The sequence below is a fragment of the Megascapheus bottae genome, chromosome 15, assembly GCF_031878675.1.
Source record: "Megascapheus bottae isolate mThoBot1 chromosome 15, mThoBot2.hap1, whole genome shotgun sequence".
Lineage (NCBI taxonomy): Eukaryota > Metazoa > Chordata > Mammalia > Rodentia > Geomyidae > Megascapheus > Megascapheus bottae.
The window spans coordinates 55683956-55703054 of NC_143523.1; the positions used below are offsets into that span (position 1 = coordinate 55683956).

Genomic DNA, 19099 nt, shown 5'->3' on the forward strand with positions numbered 1-19099 from the left:
AAGAAGTTGGTAGGAGTAGGCCAATTACACGCCCAGCACCCACATGATGCCAGTAGCTTTACTCTGGCAGGAGCAGCAATAATACCAAGGGACAGAAACGCATCTTCCCAGGTGACAAACTCTCCCCAATCCGCAACAGCTTCCAAATCTCTTTACTACAAACAAACTCTTGGCACATGGGTGCAACTGGGTGGCACAGCCATCTACACCCTGGCTTCGTGTGGTCTGAGAAGCCTGCTACATGGGTGGGAGGGACAGCAGAGGCCTGCGGGCTCTCCAGTCAGAGTGAGAGATCAAGGACAGCACCCTGGAGGGAGGCCAGGAGCACTGGCCTGGGAAATGGTGACACTGAGGACAGTAGGTGACAGGGACACACTCCTGGCTGGGTGCAAGCTGGATCTGTGAGCTGCAGGGCGCCTGCCCACAGATGGCCGGGAAGAAGCTGAAGCTGGAGCATGACCCCTGTGGACGAGAGAAGACATGAGGTCACATAGATAGCACTGAAATTGGGCTGAGAGGGCTGCAGCTGTGGGGCTCAGGGAGTCAGGATGGGAGCATCCACACCCCAGGACAGGCCTGGGGGAAGCACCTCCTCTGCCCTGGGGGCCCCACTCCACCAGTCCCCATGTTTGGAATCTGTGCGTGTGCCTTCAGCCAGCAGAGAGGACTTGCAGCCATGATTCAGGGTTTGGGTCTGGGGAGCTGAGCTGGAGAGCTGGGTAGACCATATGCAGTCCTGAGGGTCCACAGGAGAGGGGTACAGGGAGATGAGGCAGGCAGGAGCCGTTGGGAGGCTCTGGGCTGTTAGCTGGGCAGAGGCAGGAGCTGCAGCTCCAGGAGCCACAAAGGACAATGCAGTGCAGCTCCACAGCCCGGGCGCAATTATGGCCTCAGAACACACATTCACAGGCAGGGCTCATTCAATGCTCTGCACACTGCTCACTCTGCCCTGAGCCACAGAGTGGGAAAGCCACCAGAGCAGCAAGCAAGCAGTCCAGACTTCACACTAGAAAAGCAAGCACTGGTCTCTTTCTACCTCTTCTCCTGACTCCAGACAGATTGGGCAGTCCCTTACAGTCAGCAAGACCATGCTGACAACAAGCTGATTCAGACACAGCCCAGGACCCACCAGAGGATGGACCAAGCCATAGCCCAGGCCTCACAGAAGATGCTTTGTCTGGAGCTTCAACACCTTCCTCTTCTGCCAGGGGCAGCAATGAGTCCAGATAGGGACCAAGGAGGGCCATTACCAAGGGTCCCTGCCCTCCTCAGTCCCGTTCATGTGACTAGGAATGTGGCCAGTGTAGCCAAAACACAAACCCTGGGGACTATTCCTCCAGACTGGGACTAGTGTACACACCCAGATCTGCCTGCATTGTGTAAGAGCATGGCTAGCCGGGCACATGCACCACTGGCCACCCAGGAGCGAGCGCTCAGGGTTACAGGGCCTGCTCAGGGCAGCCTTCTGTGATTTGCTGTTTTGGATGACCATTGGGGACAAAGCAATGGATGACTGTGGGTCAGGCTGGATTCAAGCCCAGTTCCATGAGTCCCAGCCTGTGTGACACGTGACAAATCACCCAGATGCTTTGGCTTCAGCCACCCTCATTGAAAGGGGACATTCTACTTCTCTTAGGCTAGGGCACAGGTCTGAATCACAGTCCGTGGAGGATCTCAACAAGGACAAAGGCAGTGGCATTTCTGCCCATAAGGCATGGTGCTGGTCTCACCTGGGTTCCGGACGGATACCACGTCAATGGCAGGGGCGGGCAGCTTGGAGCATCCAGACAGCACAGGGCCATGTTGCCCTGTGAAGCAGACAAGGTCATAAGGAATCTGCCTGGCATGACTGTTGACTGCACAAATTGAGGAAGTCTGTGCCTCCACAGGAGCCAGCCAGCCTTGGAGAACTCAAGGCCTGAAGCCCTGTGACACCAGAAGCAGAGGTCTCCAGGAGAGATCTGAATTGGGCAGAGATCTTGGATTGGGGGTGCATGGGCTGAGCTTAGAGGAGCCACACAAGGAAAGACAGGTAGAGACACTTGGTCCTGCTGAGAAGTAGGAGCCTGAGACCAGAGTAGAGAGAGGAGGAAGGTGGAGAAGAGGCAGAAGAGGCCCTGGCTCAGTGGAGTGTCACCTTGGCATGAACACCACCTTTCAGGATCCACATACTGGCTGGGGAAGAGTAGAGGTAGTGAGTGGCCAGAACATTCCTCTGTGAAGGCTGAGCTTTGTCACTGTGTGGTTATCAAGAAGGAAAGGGGAAGGACAGTGTCCCTGGGAGAACCAGAGGCTGCCAACAGGAAGCAACGGTATCATCACAGACTTAGGCATGATGGAAGAGGAAGAGGAAAAGAAAGAGGAGGAGGAGGAGGAGGAGGAGGAGGAGGAGGAGGAGGAGGAGGAGGAGAAGGAGGAGGAGGAGCAAGATAGCACCAGAAGGCCCATCCACCCCAGCCACATTCTGAGGCCGGTGTATCCCTCTCCACGGTTCATGGCTTATTACTTGCTCAGTTTCTCCTTCACCAAAATGGACCTAAAACCTCATAGGCATGAGGAGCAGGGCCCTTGGACTGAATTGTTTTGTGGACCTTCCAAGTTTAGCCCTTGCACAGGGAATTTATAACAACCGTTGCCTGTATCACTTTTTGTCTCATCTCCACAGGCAAACAGTACACAGCGCCAGCACTTTTCCTCAACAGATGAAGATGCTGGGACTAGAACTGGCCAAGCCACTGGAATGTCCTGTTTTCACTCTGTGCCCAAATGACTAAGGACTGGTCTCCTCCCTCCCCCTCCCCCTTCCCCTTCCCATCCCCTTCCTCTTCCCCTTCCTCCTCCTCCTCCTCCTCCTCCTCCTCCTCCTCCTCCTCCTCCTCCTCCTCTTCCTCCTTCTCCTCATTATTTTACAGTCCCTGACATCACATGCCAATGTGTGGCCTAGTGTGATTTCTTTCATCCACCTTTAAGCCTAGTTTGACATTTGACATTTAATCTCTCTTTGGACTGAGGATAGTGAGTCTGAGGATTGGCTAGATTAAGCAGCCAGCAGTCACATCCAGAATTCTGGGTGTTGAAAAGTACAGAGCTGGGCTAAAGTGAGATGGGTGACCCCTTATGCCATTGCTCCCCCTTGACCATTACGGTAGGACAGGCACGTGGTTGTCCTACTGGCCTGGATTCCTCAGCTCTGGTTCCCTCCCAGGCCCGGGGCTGTCTTCTGACCTGGTTCACACCTCACCTCCAGGCCTGTGCTGTCACATATGCCACGGCATGCACAGCAGCAGACAATCACAGTTGGACACACGTTCACAGTGGGTGGTGGTGGGGGGGGAGGCTGTGGAGGATGCTCTTTTTCCTGGGAAGAGACAAAAGCACCAGGCTAGATCCTTAACCCAGCTCAGGGTAGAAAGGGTGGCTGCCCCTTCATTTCCTTGGCACTAGGTTAATGTTCTGAATGGACCTAGCTTTCAGCAGTTCTCCACATTCCTCCAAGAAGAATAGCTACTTACTTCAGTGGGATTTTTTGGGTTTGTTTTGAGCTGATACTGGAGTTCGAACTCATGGCTAGCCTGGCCTCCTCCCTATTCCCCTTTAAGCCACAGCTCCACTTCTAGGTAAGAGTCTTATGAACATCCTTGCTTGGGCTAGTTTTGAACCACAATCTTCACATTCCAACTTCCTGAGTAGCTAGGATTGCAGGTTTAAGTTACTGGTACCCAATCCATTCCTTTGTTTTACACATGTGAGGCATTCTCAAACTGCCTCCCACACATTTCTGTGCCACTGACCTTGCCAGGCAGCCTGTGTTGGCAGAGCCTTGGTCTGGAGGCCAGGCAATAACCTAGTGTTGATGGATAATTAGCCTCGTTACCCGGTTCTGCCTCCCAGGCCATTCTGCAGCCTGCATGGGTCTGTTCTGAATAGGGAAGCTGGTTTTCCTCCTTTTCCCAATCTGGGTCCTCACTGACCAAAATACTTACTACTCTTCTGTTCCCCACTCCAGGCAAGTCATGGCTGCTCATGTTCCTTTGGCCCTTTCAGTCCAGTGAAGATGCCTACTTCTCCTCAGGCCTGGAGTATTTAAGACTGACCCCAGCCAAACTCTTGACCCTGCCAGGACCCCAGGGAACATGACAAGCCAATGGAGACAGAGAGATGGACCCTAGGATATCCAACATGAGGCTCTGTTTTCAGGAACCTGGCTATGTCCTGTGCATGTCCTAGAGTTCTATGGATTCAGTGAAAGCCCATGAATTTAGTAAAGATGTGTGAAAATGGAGGGGCCAGGAGTGTCACCTAGTGGTAAAATGCTTGCCTAGTATGCGCAAAGCCCTGGGTTCAATTCCTCAGTATCACATACACAGAAAAATCCAGAAGTGGTACTGTGGCTCAAGGACAGTGCCCAGTCCCTGAGTTCAAGTCACAAGACTGGCAAAGAAAAAGGAGGTGTGTAGAAATGGATCACAGCACCAAGGCTGTCACCATGCCCAATGGGGAGCTGCAGAAAGCTCAAGCAGAGGAGAGCCTTGCCTGGGTGACAGTATTGTGAGATGCTAGCCCCCATACATACCCTTGGCCCTTTTTCTTTTCCCAAGCAGGTGGAACATTCTGGGCATAGGGTTTATAATGCCTGTTTCACCATCATTGGCCTCTTCAGGCCTGCGAGGTCAGCGTCCCCAGCAGGACTCACCGTAACAGGTGGCAGTAGTGGTACTGGAGGCTCCTTGACAGGCTGGAATGAGAATCAGACATAGGAAGTGGGCTGTGCTTTGACCCTGCACAAGAAGGCCCTGTCTGACCATGGGGGCAGAACAGAGCCTGGAATTGTACCCTTGTCAGCCTCCCTTCTTCAAGCAGAACCTCACTGTTGCCTGCCCTTCCTCTTCTCCTCCCTTCTTCAAGCAGAACCTCACTGTTGCCTGCCCTTCCTCTTCTCCTCCCTTCTTCAAGCAGAACCTCACTGTTGCCTGCCCTTCCTCTTCTCCTCCCTTCTTCAAGCAGAACCTCACTGTTGCCTGCCCTTCCTCTTCTCCTCCCTTCTTCAAGCAGAACCTCACTGTTGCCTGCCCTTCCTCTTCTCCTCCCTTCTTCAAGCAGAACCTCACTGTTGCCTGCCCTTCCTCTTCTCCTCCCTTCTTCAAGCAGAACCTCACTGTTGCCTGCCCTTCCTCTTCTCCCTTGAGATGGTCCCCAAACCTTCTCTGCTTTCTACTCTTCTGGACAGAGATAGGCTCTGTCTACTCTATCCTGACTGTTTAGTCCTACTTGGTCATTCTTCTCCCTTCCTGTACCTTCTAGAACGTTCCTTTCAAGGCAGCTCATTAGCTTCCCTGCCTTCTCTCTGGGGTCAGTTTTGCCCCAGGTTCCCTGTGCCTGCTCAGTTTACCCAGGGCCCTGGGTACATGCTAGGAGAGTGGGCATTTCACCCTCATGCCCTGAGCAGGTGACTGAATATGAGCTTCCTGGGAGCAGGGACGCATGGCTTCTTGTGTGAAGATTTCATAACCCCCTCTTGGTCATCTGCTGACCTTAGAGGTGATGGGATTTTTGCTGGTCCATTGGAAATACGAGTCTTATAGACATCCTTGCTTGAGTTAGCTTTGAACCACAATCTTCACATCCCAACTTCCCGAGTAGCACAGGGTTACGCTACTGGTATCCAGCCAATTCCTTTGATCCAGTCTGGTCCCAGACTGAATCAGGAGGGGTCACATGTTTGTGTCTCAGGGAAACAAGGGCATGGGCTGGATGCTGGGGTCATTCAGGTGGAGAGCACTTACCGGTGGGCAACACAGCTGTCGGAGACAACCAAATAGCAGCACAGCAAAGAGCAGTGCCAAGCCAATGGGGACAAAAATGAAATTGCTGATCATAGGTGTTTCTGGTGTGATATGTGGAATGGTAGTGATGGTGAGCCTTATAGCCACGTGAGTTGGAAGTACATTTGGTGTTGTAGTCGTCATAGGAGTTGCAATTGCAGTAGCTGTCCCTAGCTCTGCTGTAGTTATAGTTGTGGTAGCTGTCATCATGGTGGCAGTTGTCATTGTAGTAGGTCTAGTAGTAGTTTTCATAGTAGTAGTTGTTGGCTTTCCCCTGGTAGGTTTTGTTTTGAGGGTAGTTGAGAGAGTTCTGCCCTGGAAGAGGAAGAAGCCATCATTCCAGCTTTTGCCTGAGGGAACAGAAGTGGCAGCAGAAGTTTCCTGGGAGAAGCTAGAAGTCCTGTTCCCAGCTGTGCCTCACCTTCCACCCGTATCCCCTCCTTCTTCTAAGGCTGCGGGGCTTTGAGATTCACACAGCACAGACCCTAATGCTGGCCCAGGCAGGCCCAGAATGCTCTGGTTCTGGCAACACCAGTCCCTCAGCCTTGCTGACCATGCAGAACGTTGTGGGAACTATAAAAAGATTTGAGTGACCACTAGTGAACATTGAGAACCTGGGCTCATGGAATTTTGCAGTCTCCAAAAGGTTTCAGGATGGGGGATCTGGATCCACCTCCTTTCTTCTCCCTGCTGCTTTTGGTTGCAGCCTTGGGCCTCCACTCACCTCCCTGAGCTTCAGCTTCACACCTGCCTAAAACACTGGGAGCCCTGCCAGGTAGACACATGAAAGCTCAAAGCTCAGAGACAGTTCTAGGGCTGTCAGGTCATGTGGGACTTAAGACATGGGATAGCTGTCCTGTTGTCATCTCCAGTTAGGGGCTCAGGTGACCTGTGACAGGCAGCCGGCCAAGCCCCTCCCCGAGTGAGGTCATATTGAAGAGGAGGCTGCACAGGCACAGAGGAAAAGCAGCTTGCAAGGGGGGGGGCACCATGGAGAATGCCAGCCTGGTCATGTCACGGGCTGGGCTGGCTCACAGCCTGCTCTGTGTGCTTTCCTCACTGCCTCAGGGCAGCAGGTAGGGTGGGCTCTAATGAGCACACATACGAGCAGAGCCTACTTACTGATGGGTATGTGAGGGGGGGAGAGAGGGGAGACTAAGAACAATATGTATGGCAGAGACTTCACCAATAATAGGACTGGTGGATGGGTCCAGAGTGAAGATTGAGACTGTGTGTCTCATTTTTGAGGCCTGGCATGCCCACGTGCAGGAGCCAGTGTCCAAGGTATCCTGGAATGTCCCCTGCCACAGAGCCTCACTGGGCCCCACTGACCCGGTTTTAATTGGGGGTGGGGAGAGCATCCAGGGATTCTGTGTACTGGAATCCTCTGTCCTTTGACCACAGCCCCAAACTCTTACTCACACAGCTTCTAGTGAACATGAAGATGTTTCCATCCATGTAGCTGTGCCCCTTGTTCAAGCTGATTTCAATAAAGACCGCTCTAAGGAACGCAAACACAGACATTGAGTTGAGGCCTAGAGAAACAGGGTTTTTTTTTGTCATGGTTCAAAGCCTAGGCTTTTGTTTCCTCCTGGCATAATGAAAATCTACTTCCCAAACCAGTGGAGAGCTGAAGCCTCATCCCCACTCATCGGGAAGGCAATCTGCAAGGTTACAAAGGGCTGATCCTGGGAAACCTCATGGGGCAGCAGTCAGGGGAGCTGCACAGTGTTCCCTTCATGATGGTTATTACAGAGTTCACTGTCTCAGCTCTGAGATGTGACCTGGAGCAAAGGGATCCACTGTTGAGCCCATCATCTCCTGTGTCCCCCTCACAGAGCCTGTGCATTCCGCGCCACCATAGGATGACCAACAAGGGCACAGGGGTGAATGACCTCTGCTTGGCAGAGGGACACCAATATTCTGTACATGTACTACTGACCAATACTGACCCATGGTATCCTCTGTCCCCAACATGGACACTTACTTTCCAACTTCCTCTGAGGGTGGGGTACGACAAATGATCATATTCGAACTGTAGGTGAAAGCTTTCTCATCTAAAAGAAATCACAGGGGATTATGTGTGATCAGGCATGTCCACTCGTGTCACCCTCTGTGCTGGAAGCTGGTGGAAAGGTGCTGCGATGAGGGTGTCAGGCAACCACCCAGTGCAGGTTGAGCAGCACTGCAAGTGGGTGATGAGTGTGATTCTGAGTAGGTAATGTGATGTACACCGTGTCTAACAGAAGCAGCTCTCTCTGAAGAGCTGAGACTCAAACTGAGACCAAGTCAATGACCAGATCTGAGAGAGGAGTGTTCTGGACTGTGGGAAGTGCATGTGCCAAGTTCCCGAGGCAGGGATTCTTAAACTTGTCAATAGAGGAAGCAAAGTGGTAAATCAGTCACCGGTAGGAGGGTGTGGACCTAGGATAAGGTTTGAGTTTTGTTTCAAGTCAGGTAGAATTCTGGTAGGTTGCATGGACTGTGGACTAGTTTTGACAGACAGATAATAGGACTTGCTGTGGCAGTGGGGATGTGGTTAAATAATCAAGAGTGACATCTAGGGTTCATCTAATAGAACTAAATGGACGGTGGTAGACCTATTAACTGATGTGGGAAGCCTCAGCAGGAAATAGCACATTTGGTAAAATGTCTCCCCCACCCTCTTACTCCTTCCTTCCCCTCTGCAGGCCCCATAGAGCCCTCAGGCCTCCTGTAAGAGGCGCTAGCTCCAGGAACCCTCCAGGGAGACATTTCCCTAGGAGAAGAAGTCAGTTTTGGCTTGCTTTTTAGTTTCTATAAATAGCACGCTCATTGTTTCATTTTGAAATATTGTACAATATTTGCAGTACAGGTTTCTATGTGTATGAGGTCCACAGATCACAATTCAAGGAAGAAAATGAGCTGATAGCCTCTCAGAGTTCCTCTGAGATCTTGTCTGTTTTGGGCTACTGCTAGGCCCCCATGTGACCAGGGAGAAATAATTCTGGGATTGCCATTAGTGTCTACATCAACCTCAGCTTCCTGTTATAAAAACAGTATTAGGTAAAATTCACCTTATTATATAATAGGTTTGAGAGTGTTAGCAATTGGTTTGGGAACTACTGGTAAAGTTATGTCTTTATTTTCTTTTTATATTTCTTATGTCCATTATTGTATAATTAAAATTAATCCCTGATTTTTATATAATTTATAACATGAACTCATGGTAAAATTTATCATAAAAACTTATAATTCAAAAATTTTAAAGTAGGCTTTTAGAACGACAATTATATATTCTTTATCAAGTAATGCCTACAGCTTTTCCCTTTTCTATCATACCTCAGAGGTGGTAATTATAAGGCATTTCATTACTCCATGGATCCATTTAATGGATATGCCATCCAGTGATTTCTGAAGCTTATTATGCTAATCATGAGTACTGCCTGGCTTAGCTGGTCTTTATGAAGATTTAAGCAAAATAGGCCCTAGGGTTTCTGTTTCCAAGGTTATGTGTGTACCAGGGCCCAAGCCTGGTCACTGTCTCCCTCTTTCAGCCCAAGGTAGATAGACCTGCCTGAGGCCTGAGCCTGACTCCAAGTAGTTGGGGGTGTGGTCGGTCCCACAGGAGACCTTCACCTTAGAAAGAGAGGAAACTGAAGATAGGGTAAGTTAGGAGCTACTTTATGGACAAGCCAGCACCAAAGCCAGGCCAGGAAGGAATGACACCTACTCTAAGAGGTTCTTAGGGGGAGCTGGGGCTTTCCTTCCCACATTGCCAGTGAAGGAGGTAGCACGGCCTCTCAGCCAGGTTCCTCTTTTCATTTGGGTGATTTCAAGGTATCAAAGGGGGTTACTTACGTTTGAAAATCTTTCCTGAATAAACGTATCTGCAAATAATATTTTCCACATTCCCAGCAATGTCAAAGCCATATCCTTCAACAATCATGGTGTTACCTCCTAGGAAGATGATTTTCAGAGCAGGTAAGGAGCAGCAGGCATTTGTTCTCTCTGATTTCATCACTTGCCCCCAAATGGAATCACCAGGAGCCCCTACAAGATTTTGAGCCACCTGGGCACCCTACCCCAGTCCCCTTAGCAAAGCCTCACTACGTGTCACCTCATACCAAGGGTATGTACCTTCCCCCACGGGCCAACTAAGACAGTTTCTCACAGGGAAGTCATTGTGCATGGGTGCTGGGGTCACTGAGCATGTGCAGTGTCACCTTCCTGGTTGCTACGCCTGTGGCAGTGAAGGCCTGAGAAGCACGGCTTGACACCAAAGGCTAGGAGGTACCTGGCCCTGGCCAGCAAAGGTCCCCAAAAGAGCAGTCCTGTTTTACTAAACAAGGACAACTTCTAATCCTCTCAAGGGGCCAGCGGTGTCTTCCTTCTGCCTGTATGGCAGCCACATCCTGGCCTCCAAGGCCATTAACACACAAGGGAGTCAGTACCATAGGTCTTCTGACTTCAAGTCCAAGTTCATTCATCAGTACAGTTGCCCCCTAGCACAAGACTGGCTCCCACATAGGACTTGAGAAGTCCCAGATCAGTCGATGAAGGCTCCTTCTCTGCACCTGGCCTTTGTCTTCAGTTCCCTGTCACCATGCATGATGCAGTACCAACCCAAGGAAAGCGCTCATTGTATGACACCTGTCACCTTGGTGACAAGTCTTCACCTGGGGTTTGGCATGGCTATGCAGACACTACTGCTGCATGGACAGGGGATATGATCTTTTCATCTTAGAGGCACAAGAGACCCTCTGGGTCTCCATTCCACCTACCTTACTCAGTGTGGCAATCATACAGCCTGGGGATGGGGAAAGCAGCCCAGAGGCAAAGGCCAGGATAAACATAACAGGAGCAGCGTCCAGATGCAAGGCCAGACACTATACCCACCAGTCTCTATATCTCCCAGTAACCCTGATCTGCAATTTCTATCAATCAGAGGCAGCTTTTTGGCCTAGGCCTTAGGCTGGATAGCAGAGATGATGTGAGCTTAGGTCTATCTACCCACAATCTATGGCTTAACATCCCATGGAAGACACAAGGTTAAGACCCAGCTGCTTGGGCTGGAGGAAGCAGCAGCTGAGCTGTCTCCACCAAGAAACAGAAGCTGAGGGCTCCCTGACTCTCTCTTCCCCACGGTGTGGCTGTGAGCCACATGGGGCCATTTGCAAGGACTTCCTTTAGAAGTTTTAAACACATCATTGTCTCCCATTACCACTGCATCACAGTTTTTGTTGCAGTAAATAAGCAGCGATTGTACCTCCACACTCCTCACATTACCTGAGGCCCAGAGGAGGACATGGGGTGTCCACAGGCACATCCATCACCTCACATACATGCATACCTACACACCTCTTCTAAAATACACACCTAGCACACTCATCCATCCTCTACCACGCAGGCTCTGTACCAACTCATACACCTCCCACCATCCACACAACACACTCACACTCAATATATACTACATGTACCATAACCCTACATACAGTAGGTCAGATGGCTATCTACCTATAATCCTAGGTTTAGTTAAGGTAGAAACAGGGAAATTCTGATACAAAGCAGGCTCAGGTAGCTCAGCTGGTCCAAGACCCTATGCGAATGACAAACGAAACGAGAGAGGCCTGTGATACAGAATCAGTTGGTAGACTGCTTGTCTTGCAAATGTTAGAACCTACATGCAAACCACAGCATGGGAAGAAAAGAACCCATCTTCATAACATCTATACCAGCCCCCCACCACAAGCACACACATACACCAAGGCTTATGTTTGTTTCTTTGATTGCCTGCAACAGACCCTCCAGCTCTCACCTCTAATACACAAGGTACGGTTCTGGACACCAGTGAGTCGAGGACAAAATCTCTGATGGATCTGGAAGGAAGAGAGAAATGGCAGGGGAGAAAGAAGCAGCAGCATGCAGTCCAGCCCAGCCCAGGGCATCACCACTCACCATATTCACAGCTTCTTGCAGGTGGCTCTCTGTGTATTGGGATGAAAATGTATTTTCTGGTTTACCTGTAATTTGTGTCAACTAAAGAAAGAGAGGGTAGCATGAGCTACCCCAGACAGTGGCCCAAAGGCACAGCACACTGTGGGGACTTGGAGGCACTGGAGTGGCAAGAGCTTTCATGCACAGTCCGGGCAAAGGGTCCAGAGAGTTCTATCACTCTTTATGGTCAGCTTTTTTTTTTCTTTGCCAGGCCTGGGATTTGAACACAGGGCCTGGCCCCAGTCCTTGAGCTTTCTCAAGGCTAGCGCTCTACCACTTGAGCCACAGCACTACTTCTAGCTTTTTCCATGTGAGTTCAAAGAATCAAATCCAGGGTTTGTGCAAGCTAGGCAAGCACTCTACCACCAGGCCACATTCCTGACCCCTGGTCAGCTTTTTGTAGTAGCTACCTGTAGTCCACTGGGAAACCTGCAAAGCTTTTCTTCTGGAACTTTCCTTCTAGATGTGATTGTAGGGGGTGGGGAGAAAGAGCCCATCTCCAAAGTTACCTGATCTCTTTTAGAATAGCCTACGCCGATAGCAATAATGACTGCACTCAATTTCCGTGAATATTGAGCCTAGAAAAGTGAAGGAATGAAGCAGAGGTGAATAAAATATACACAACCCAAAGAAAAATGCTGCTGAAAACAGTCTGAACTTACTTCCTTCAGAGTAACCTTGAATTCAGGTGGTTTCATTTCATTATTGATCACAAGGATGATGACGCTGTATGTGTGGAGACCTGCCAGACAGCCAAGAGCGTGCTGGTCAGAGGTATAACAGGTGTGGTCTGAACAGGCTTGGGGTATGCCCCATTGCAGCCCTGTCCACTGCAGGGGGAGACAGTGGGAGCTCTTCATACCTTGTGACCCTGGCCCAAATACTCCCTCACCACAGCAGAAACCCCACAGCCATAAGATGACCTCGCTCGAAACCCTGATAATAGATGAAGAGACTGAATGGACAGTGTCTTTTCTAATAGGTAGGTTGTATCCTCAGTAAACCTAGATTATGAAATCTTGGACATGACATAGCCCAGAAATTGGATGCCAGCAGGGCAGAGGGGAACAGCTAGAGTCTCTGCAGTAGGGACCAAATGAGGCAGGTGGAAGGTAGGGCCTGCTTCAGCCACAGCCTGCTTGGCACTGTACTCAGTCATTTAGGACTCCTGGTTAGAAGGCATTGAAGAGGAGACCTCACACATCTCCATATGAACTTTAGGTGAGGCCTATTGGGCCCAGAAAGAGCCTATGTGTCCAAAGTCCAGAGGAACACAGGTTGGGGGTATGTACAGCTCTTTGTATGCCTGACCAGGGGCTTTGTGGGTAGGTAAGTGAAGAATGATGAGGAATAGCTGTCAGCCAGGGGAAACTGAGCTTTGGTTTCATCTGTTCAGCCCCTTGCCATTTCCTCCTTTCTGTTCATCACATGTCTGTAGGCCCTGAGTGTCCAGGATCTCCTTTCCTTCTGAGAACCACACTGGACTGAGAGGTGCTTTGCCCATGGTAATGAAGTCAGCACCTGGCCCTCTGAGCAGGGTGAGGAAGAGATCTAGGGACAGGTATGCACAGCCCTCTCCAGGGAGCCATGGCCCCGGATCTGCCCCAGGCCTATGTCCTTAAAAGGACACTTACCTAACCTTTTCAGTCTTTCAATCTGTATATTTGCCTGCAAGAAATGGAGACATGTTGAGGAGACACTGACACAAGCCCAGTGACACTCTGTCTTAGGAGATAGCCCACTGTTCTTACCTTGTAGAGTGCATTAAATGGGAGCATGTATCCTGCAGGTATAGTGTACTTCAGTCTGTCAAGGGCTTTTTGAATTTTTACTCTGAAAACACAACCAAAAAGATTAAAGGACACTGGCAGGATGGTATTCAAATGGCACTGTGTGCACATGTCCTCGATAAGAGAAGTTGCTAGATGAGCCGTCCTGTCACCCCCACCCCCTACTTCCTGCATGGATTCTTGGGCAATGGGGTTTGTGTCCTTTCATTAGCTCTTCATCGTGTCAGGGGGGGCGGGAGGATGCCTGGCCAGTCTCTTGGGATATATGGGTTTCTGAGTTTAGTCAGTCCACCCTAGGGGACCTCTTCAAAGTTCTTGTCTTGATGGTCACTGGTGAGACTGATGACATCCTAGGACGTACAGCTGTGATTCAGGGACTCCCAGTGACACTGGCATGCCTAGCTATAACCCTAATGCCAGGGCCACCTCAATTGGAGCCCTTCCATGGCTACGACTGAATTTGGACAATGTCATCCTTCTAAGCCCCTACTCAGCTCTCATCCCTCCCCCATGGCTCCTCTCCCCTTCCCTTCCTTCCCTTCTCCTTCCTCCCTCCACCCTGATAAAGGAAAGAGCCAGTCTACTTAAACAGACACAATCCCCAGGGCCTTGTGTGGCTCTGATCCAAAGGCCCCAAGCTGGGAGAAGTGTTGGCCACGAGGCAGGGACATGGCCTGGCAGGTACTGTCAAAACCCACAGGATGCTTTGGACCAGCAAGGTTGGTTCTGGTGGCATTCCCAGACAGGACTGGCAGGGAGGGCCGGTGGCTAGTGGGGGAGGAGAAGAACTACTAGAAACACTGAGAGCTTCAAGATCAACTCTGGAACTCAGTGTGGGCTCTGATGTGGTCCCTTCCAGTCCTTTCTGTGCATTTCTGGGACCTCCATGGTCAGCAAGTCCAGGTGCTTTTAAGATTCAAACTACTGCTTACCTGTTTGAGGTAATAGGGTTGATGATGTTGCCTTTACAGGCAAAGGTAATGAAGGAAATACGCAGTATGGGGCTGGGAGGAAGCAGATGTCAGTGAGATTAGAGGAAATTGGCTCAACATAATATTTATCAAGAGTCACCGTGGGGAATAAATGAAATGCTCCACCCCAGGGTGGAATGGGGGCTAGCTCATGGGGTTGTAGGACCAGAGGGATTGCCAAGGCTCCAACACTCAACAAACATATGTGCACACATATCAACACCCACTCACCTACACATACATATCCATAGCCCCACCAACAGGCACATGTATATACACAACTAGAGATAGACATAAACTGTGCACATAGACACATAAGGTCTCTCTCTCTCTCTCTCTCTCTCTCTCTCTCTCTCTCTCTCTCTCTCTCTCTCTCTCACACACACACACACACACACACACACACACACACTTATGCTGAGTGACCTCTGTCCACCAGCAGTATTCCCTTCCCCCTAGGCAGCTCACACTGATGTGTTTCTCCAGGCTCTTTTCCTCCTCCCACTCCCTGCTCTCTATTCCCTCTCAAAAAAAATGACTCCTTTTCGGCAGTCCCAGGACTATGTCCCAGTCACTCCCTGTTTCCTATGCTCTTGCTCATGACCCTCAGACCTTTAGGTGAATTATTACTGTCTTGGCAGAATGCCCTGCTGCCCCCATCCTTGATTTAAGGTGCCTATACTTATTAGAATTTTCTTCTTGGAGAATAACCTTGATCTTGGCCTCACTGCCCAAGAAACTTCTATGGCTCTCAGCGGGCAGTCCAAACCCCTTGGTCTGCATGATGAGTTCCTGTGGCTGTAGCCCCAGTGGACCTGTGGCCTCTGTTCCCATCCCCACTCCCCAGCCTGAGCAACTGAATACTCATTAGAGGCCACTCTGAAGGTTTAGGTGACCCTCTGTCTACTCCATTTTGAAGACCAAGTTCACATTCCCATGTTATCTTGTATGTGCACCTGTCGTCTACACTCTCCTGCTTTTCCTTCAGGGTAAGTCCTCTGGCATTTCTTTTGGTCCTTAGTAGGCTATGCCAAGCCACAAACTGCTTACTGAGTAGTAGGGTTCCTGTTCTAATATAAATCGTAGTTGCCCTCTCCCAGCCAAGGGGACCACCCCTACAGCACAGAGCGGAGTACAGCGTATTGAAGTCGTACTTCTTTCTAAACCGTGCCACTATGTCCACCGCAAACTTGTAAAAAAATTTCCAGTCTGTTTTCACACGTGATCCCCTGTAGAAAAGAAAACAAGAAAGACTCAGAGAAAGGCGGATGCTTAGAAAGGACCCTCCAGGAGGCTTAACAAACTGTCCCCATGCCATCTCCCTGAGCACAATACATAGCTTTCACAGGCCAATTTCACCAAGATGGCTATGAGTACAGAAAGACAAAGAACCATTCTTTGGACTGAAGACCTTCCACCATTAGGGACATCGAGGCTAACCAGAGTGGCTGGTGGTTTGAGTGGAGGTTCCATCAGCTTGAAAATTGGGTACATGGGCTTATAATGACCCTTGGTCTACCCAGGGGTAGTGTGTGTGTGGTCTACCCAGGGGTAGTGTGTGTGTGTGTGTGTGTGTGTGTGTGTGTGTACAAGAATCTCAGCCACCAGAAGCCCCTTGAATGCCACCGCAAAGGCCAAAGAAGGACCCAGCTAGGCCTGGCATTCCTCTGCTTGACTATTGGGTTTTTGGAGCCTCTGACCTCCCTATCGGTGAGAAACCTTTTGCTGGCCTACATCTGCGCTGTACCTGCACCCTTGATATCTAGCTTGCTCTTCCCACATTTACCAGCAACCCCACGGGCAGGTGTAGTCAGTGATTCCAGGTGCCTAGCCTTAGCACTAAAAGCAGGGAGTCTAGTGTATGACACCCCAGCTTTCTCACCAGCTCACGAGCCCAGCCTTGCTGGTATGGGAAAGCCTCTTACAATCAGTGCTGCCAGGTAAAGGGCAGCCACAGGCCAGGCTAGGCTGTCCTTGTCTCATTCTCCTAAGCACCATGAGAGCCACGACTCCTTTCTGTCCCAACTCTCAGATCTCTGTTCTCCTTTTCTCTCACTTTGTTTTGGATGGGGAATGAGAAGTTAGAGAGTATAGAGGCTTCATGACTCATCTGGTAGGAATCTTTACTTTTACTTCTTTTTTCTCCTAATTCTGGGGCTCGAACCCAAGGCCTGGGCGATATTCTTGAACTTTAGTGCTCAAGGCTGGTACTCTACCACTTGAGTCACCATTCTACCTCTAGTATTTTTTTTTTGCTTAATTGGACATAAGAGTCTTACATAATTTCCTGCCTGGGCTGGCTTCGAACTGTGATCCTCAGATCTCAGACACGAGTAAGATTACAACTGCAAGCCACTAGAACCTAGCTAAAAATCCTTACATTTTCCTGTATCTCAGGAACAAATGGTTTTGCATCTTACAATTCTTTAGATCTGTGGATCATAAGAGATAAGAACCATTAAAGATAGGGAGCAGAGGTGAGGGTCAATGGCTCCCATGTTCAACCCTGACCTGGGGAATGAAATGAGTGAATCTGAGGTAAAGCCATGACATTGGCTCCACACTAGACATGTGCTCTTAATGCATTTCATATTTTGTATGATCCAGTCTCAGCCAGCAGCCTCCACCCTCCCCTCTAATTGTGAGTGGGAGTTTTACTTATGGGCCCCAATTCTCCCCTCAGTCTTCACTGCGCTTATTGAATGTGATTTTCCTGAAAGGCATGCTTACGTGTGGTGATTGCCACCTGAGACCACACACTTCTCCCTTCTACCTTACTGCTTCTAAAGCTGCACAGTGATAAAGCGCAAGGTCAGTGCGGTGACACTTAAGTGTCAAGATGAATATGCATGGAGACCTGGGTCTCAGGGTTTCTACGTGTGTGCTCATTACCCAGATCTAGCCTGTGATAGCAGCTCATTCACATTCCTCAGAAATCCAAGGCTCTGAATGGGCAAATCAGTTTTGATAATATTCATGTCCAGCCAGGTTGCATCTGGCACTTTTCATACCTGTAGTCCAACATTCACTAGATAAGCAAGCCTTGACTCTGAAAACCGATGAAGCATCAAAGGATTTATTCTGGGCAGATCTCAATCTCATGGGCAAGACATCTCCTTTCCTAGCTCATGGTGAAATGGTCCTCTAATCCGTCCACTTTGTCCCAGGGTGAAAACATCCCAGGAAGGGAAGTTGTACCCATGTACAAACCAGATATTCCATCTACTCACACACTCCAGTGTGGGGTTCAGTTTGAGATGCGAGTGAGCATGTCTGGATCCAGAACACAGAGCATGAGAAGTACCCACTCTCAGACAAAATCAGTGGTCACTAGATATGTGATGACACCTTGAGGATCAAAGGCTGACACTCAAATATCCCAGTGTCGTCACCACATTGGAAGATAGGAGGAATAGGGCAAAGCTTCAGGGAGGCTCAAGCTATGCTCTTTCTCTTTTGTGCCATTAGAGGTAGCCATGCTACTTCCCAGGACTCCCTGTGGCTCTTACATGGCTGAGGTGGCAGCTGCTAGCGCTCAGCTGACTGAGGGCCACCCAGGACCAGTCCCAAGCCAGCCTGCTGCAGGAGCAGAGCCACCCACAGTCTAAGTTGGCTTCCTTGCCTTTAGAAAATAAATTAGGGCAAAGGCCTGGACCTGAAACCTGAGCACATTGGTCCTTGCCAATCTGCAATGTGCAGTTCCCACAGATCTGGTCCTGTAGGCAATGAGTGGGTTCCACTTAGAAGGGAAGATTTGCGGGGCCACTCACTTGTCTAGAGCAATATAGAAATCAGGGCTGGTATTGCAGTCTTCCAAAGGTCGCCATTGTCGCCTGGAATGTATTGCTCCCTGATCTTCCGTGACATGAGTCCTTCTGAAGTTCAGGCCCCATATGCTGTCCAGGGATGTGAACGTCAGTAACAACAGCAGGAACAGTGAAGACTCGGGCGCACAGGGATGGCAGCCCTTCATTTTGCTCACAGTCCCTGGGATAGGTTTGTTCTTAAATGCTAGCATGGGCCACCTTTGAATCTCCTTCTCCTCTGTTCCCACCTGTGCCCAGGGCACACAGCCCACTGGGGCCTATCAACAGGGTTCCAGAAGCCTTCCACTAAATTCCTGCTCAGAGAAAAGCCAGTGGGAGAAGCAAGGAGCTCTGGGGAGTGCTGCTTCCAGGCATCTAAACAGCCCTTGCCCCACACCAGGGCAAAGGACACTGCGATTATGATAGATGTGGTGCCTTTGTGACCCGCAGCCTGGCTCAATGTGCTGCATTGATAGTGCCCAGTCATAGAAGCTTTAGAGGTGTCATGAGGTCTCCTTGTCCCTCATCACAGTCAACTATAGGTGGTCCTTAGCTACAGAGAGGGTGCTTGGCATAGCTAAGGTGACGTGTCACTGTGGGTGTTGACATGTGTGCAAGATTCTCCTGTGTACAGGCTGCTATTGAATATTCTAGTCTCTTCTCCTTTGGGTTTTTTTTTTGATTTGGGTCTGTTGTATGCATCTTGTCCGGGAGAATACAGGTTTACCTTCTGT

General features: G+C 49.9%; 1 protein-coding gene across 1 annotated transcript; it reads right to left on the reverse strand.

The window, feature by feature from the left end:
• Positions 1-207: 207 nt before the first annotated feature.
• LOC150054389 (anthrax toxin receptor-like) lies at positions 208-18744 on the reverse strand. The gene is made up of 17 exons (XM_090347010.1): positions 18330-18744; positions 15714-15788; positions 14521-14592; positions 13550-13631; positions 13433-13466; positions 12461-12540; positions 12308-12376; positions 11760-11840; positions 11620-11680; positions 9663-9761; positions 7810-7879; positions 7245-7323; positions 5784-6137; positions 4694-4735; positions 3242-3358; positions 1731-1808; positions 208-462 (listed from the first exon to the last, which is right to left on the reverse strand). Exons 1-17 carry the CDS (start codon positions 18575-18577, stop codon positions 238-240), a joined length of 1866 nt encoding a protein of 621 aa, XP_090203136.1. The 5' UTR covers positions 18578-18744; the 3' UTR covers positions 208-237.
• Positions 18745-19099: the final 355 nt, after the last annotated feature.

What these genes read in the sequence shown, in the direction of transcription:
- LOC150054389 (XM_090347010.1), bottom strand. Translation starts at nt 18,577, where the DNA reads ATGCTAGCATTTAAGAACAAACCTATCCCAGGGACTGTGAGCAAAATG. An exon ending in TCAAGGTTACTCTGAAGGAA is followed by an intron (nt 12,377 to 12,460) that starts GTAAGTTCAGAC and finishes TCACTTTTCTAG; the next exon opens with GCTCAATATTCACGGAAATT. An exon ending in TGCAAGAAGCTGTGAATATG is followed by an intron (nt 11,681 to 11,759) that starts GTGAGTGGTGAT and finishes TCTTCCTTCCAG; the next exon opens with ATCCATCAGAGATTTTGTCC.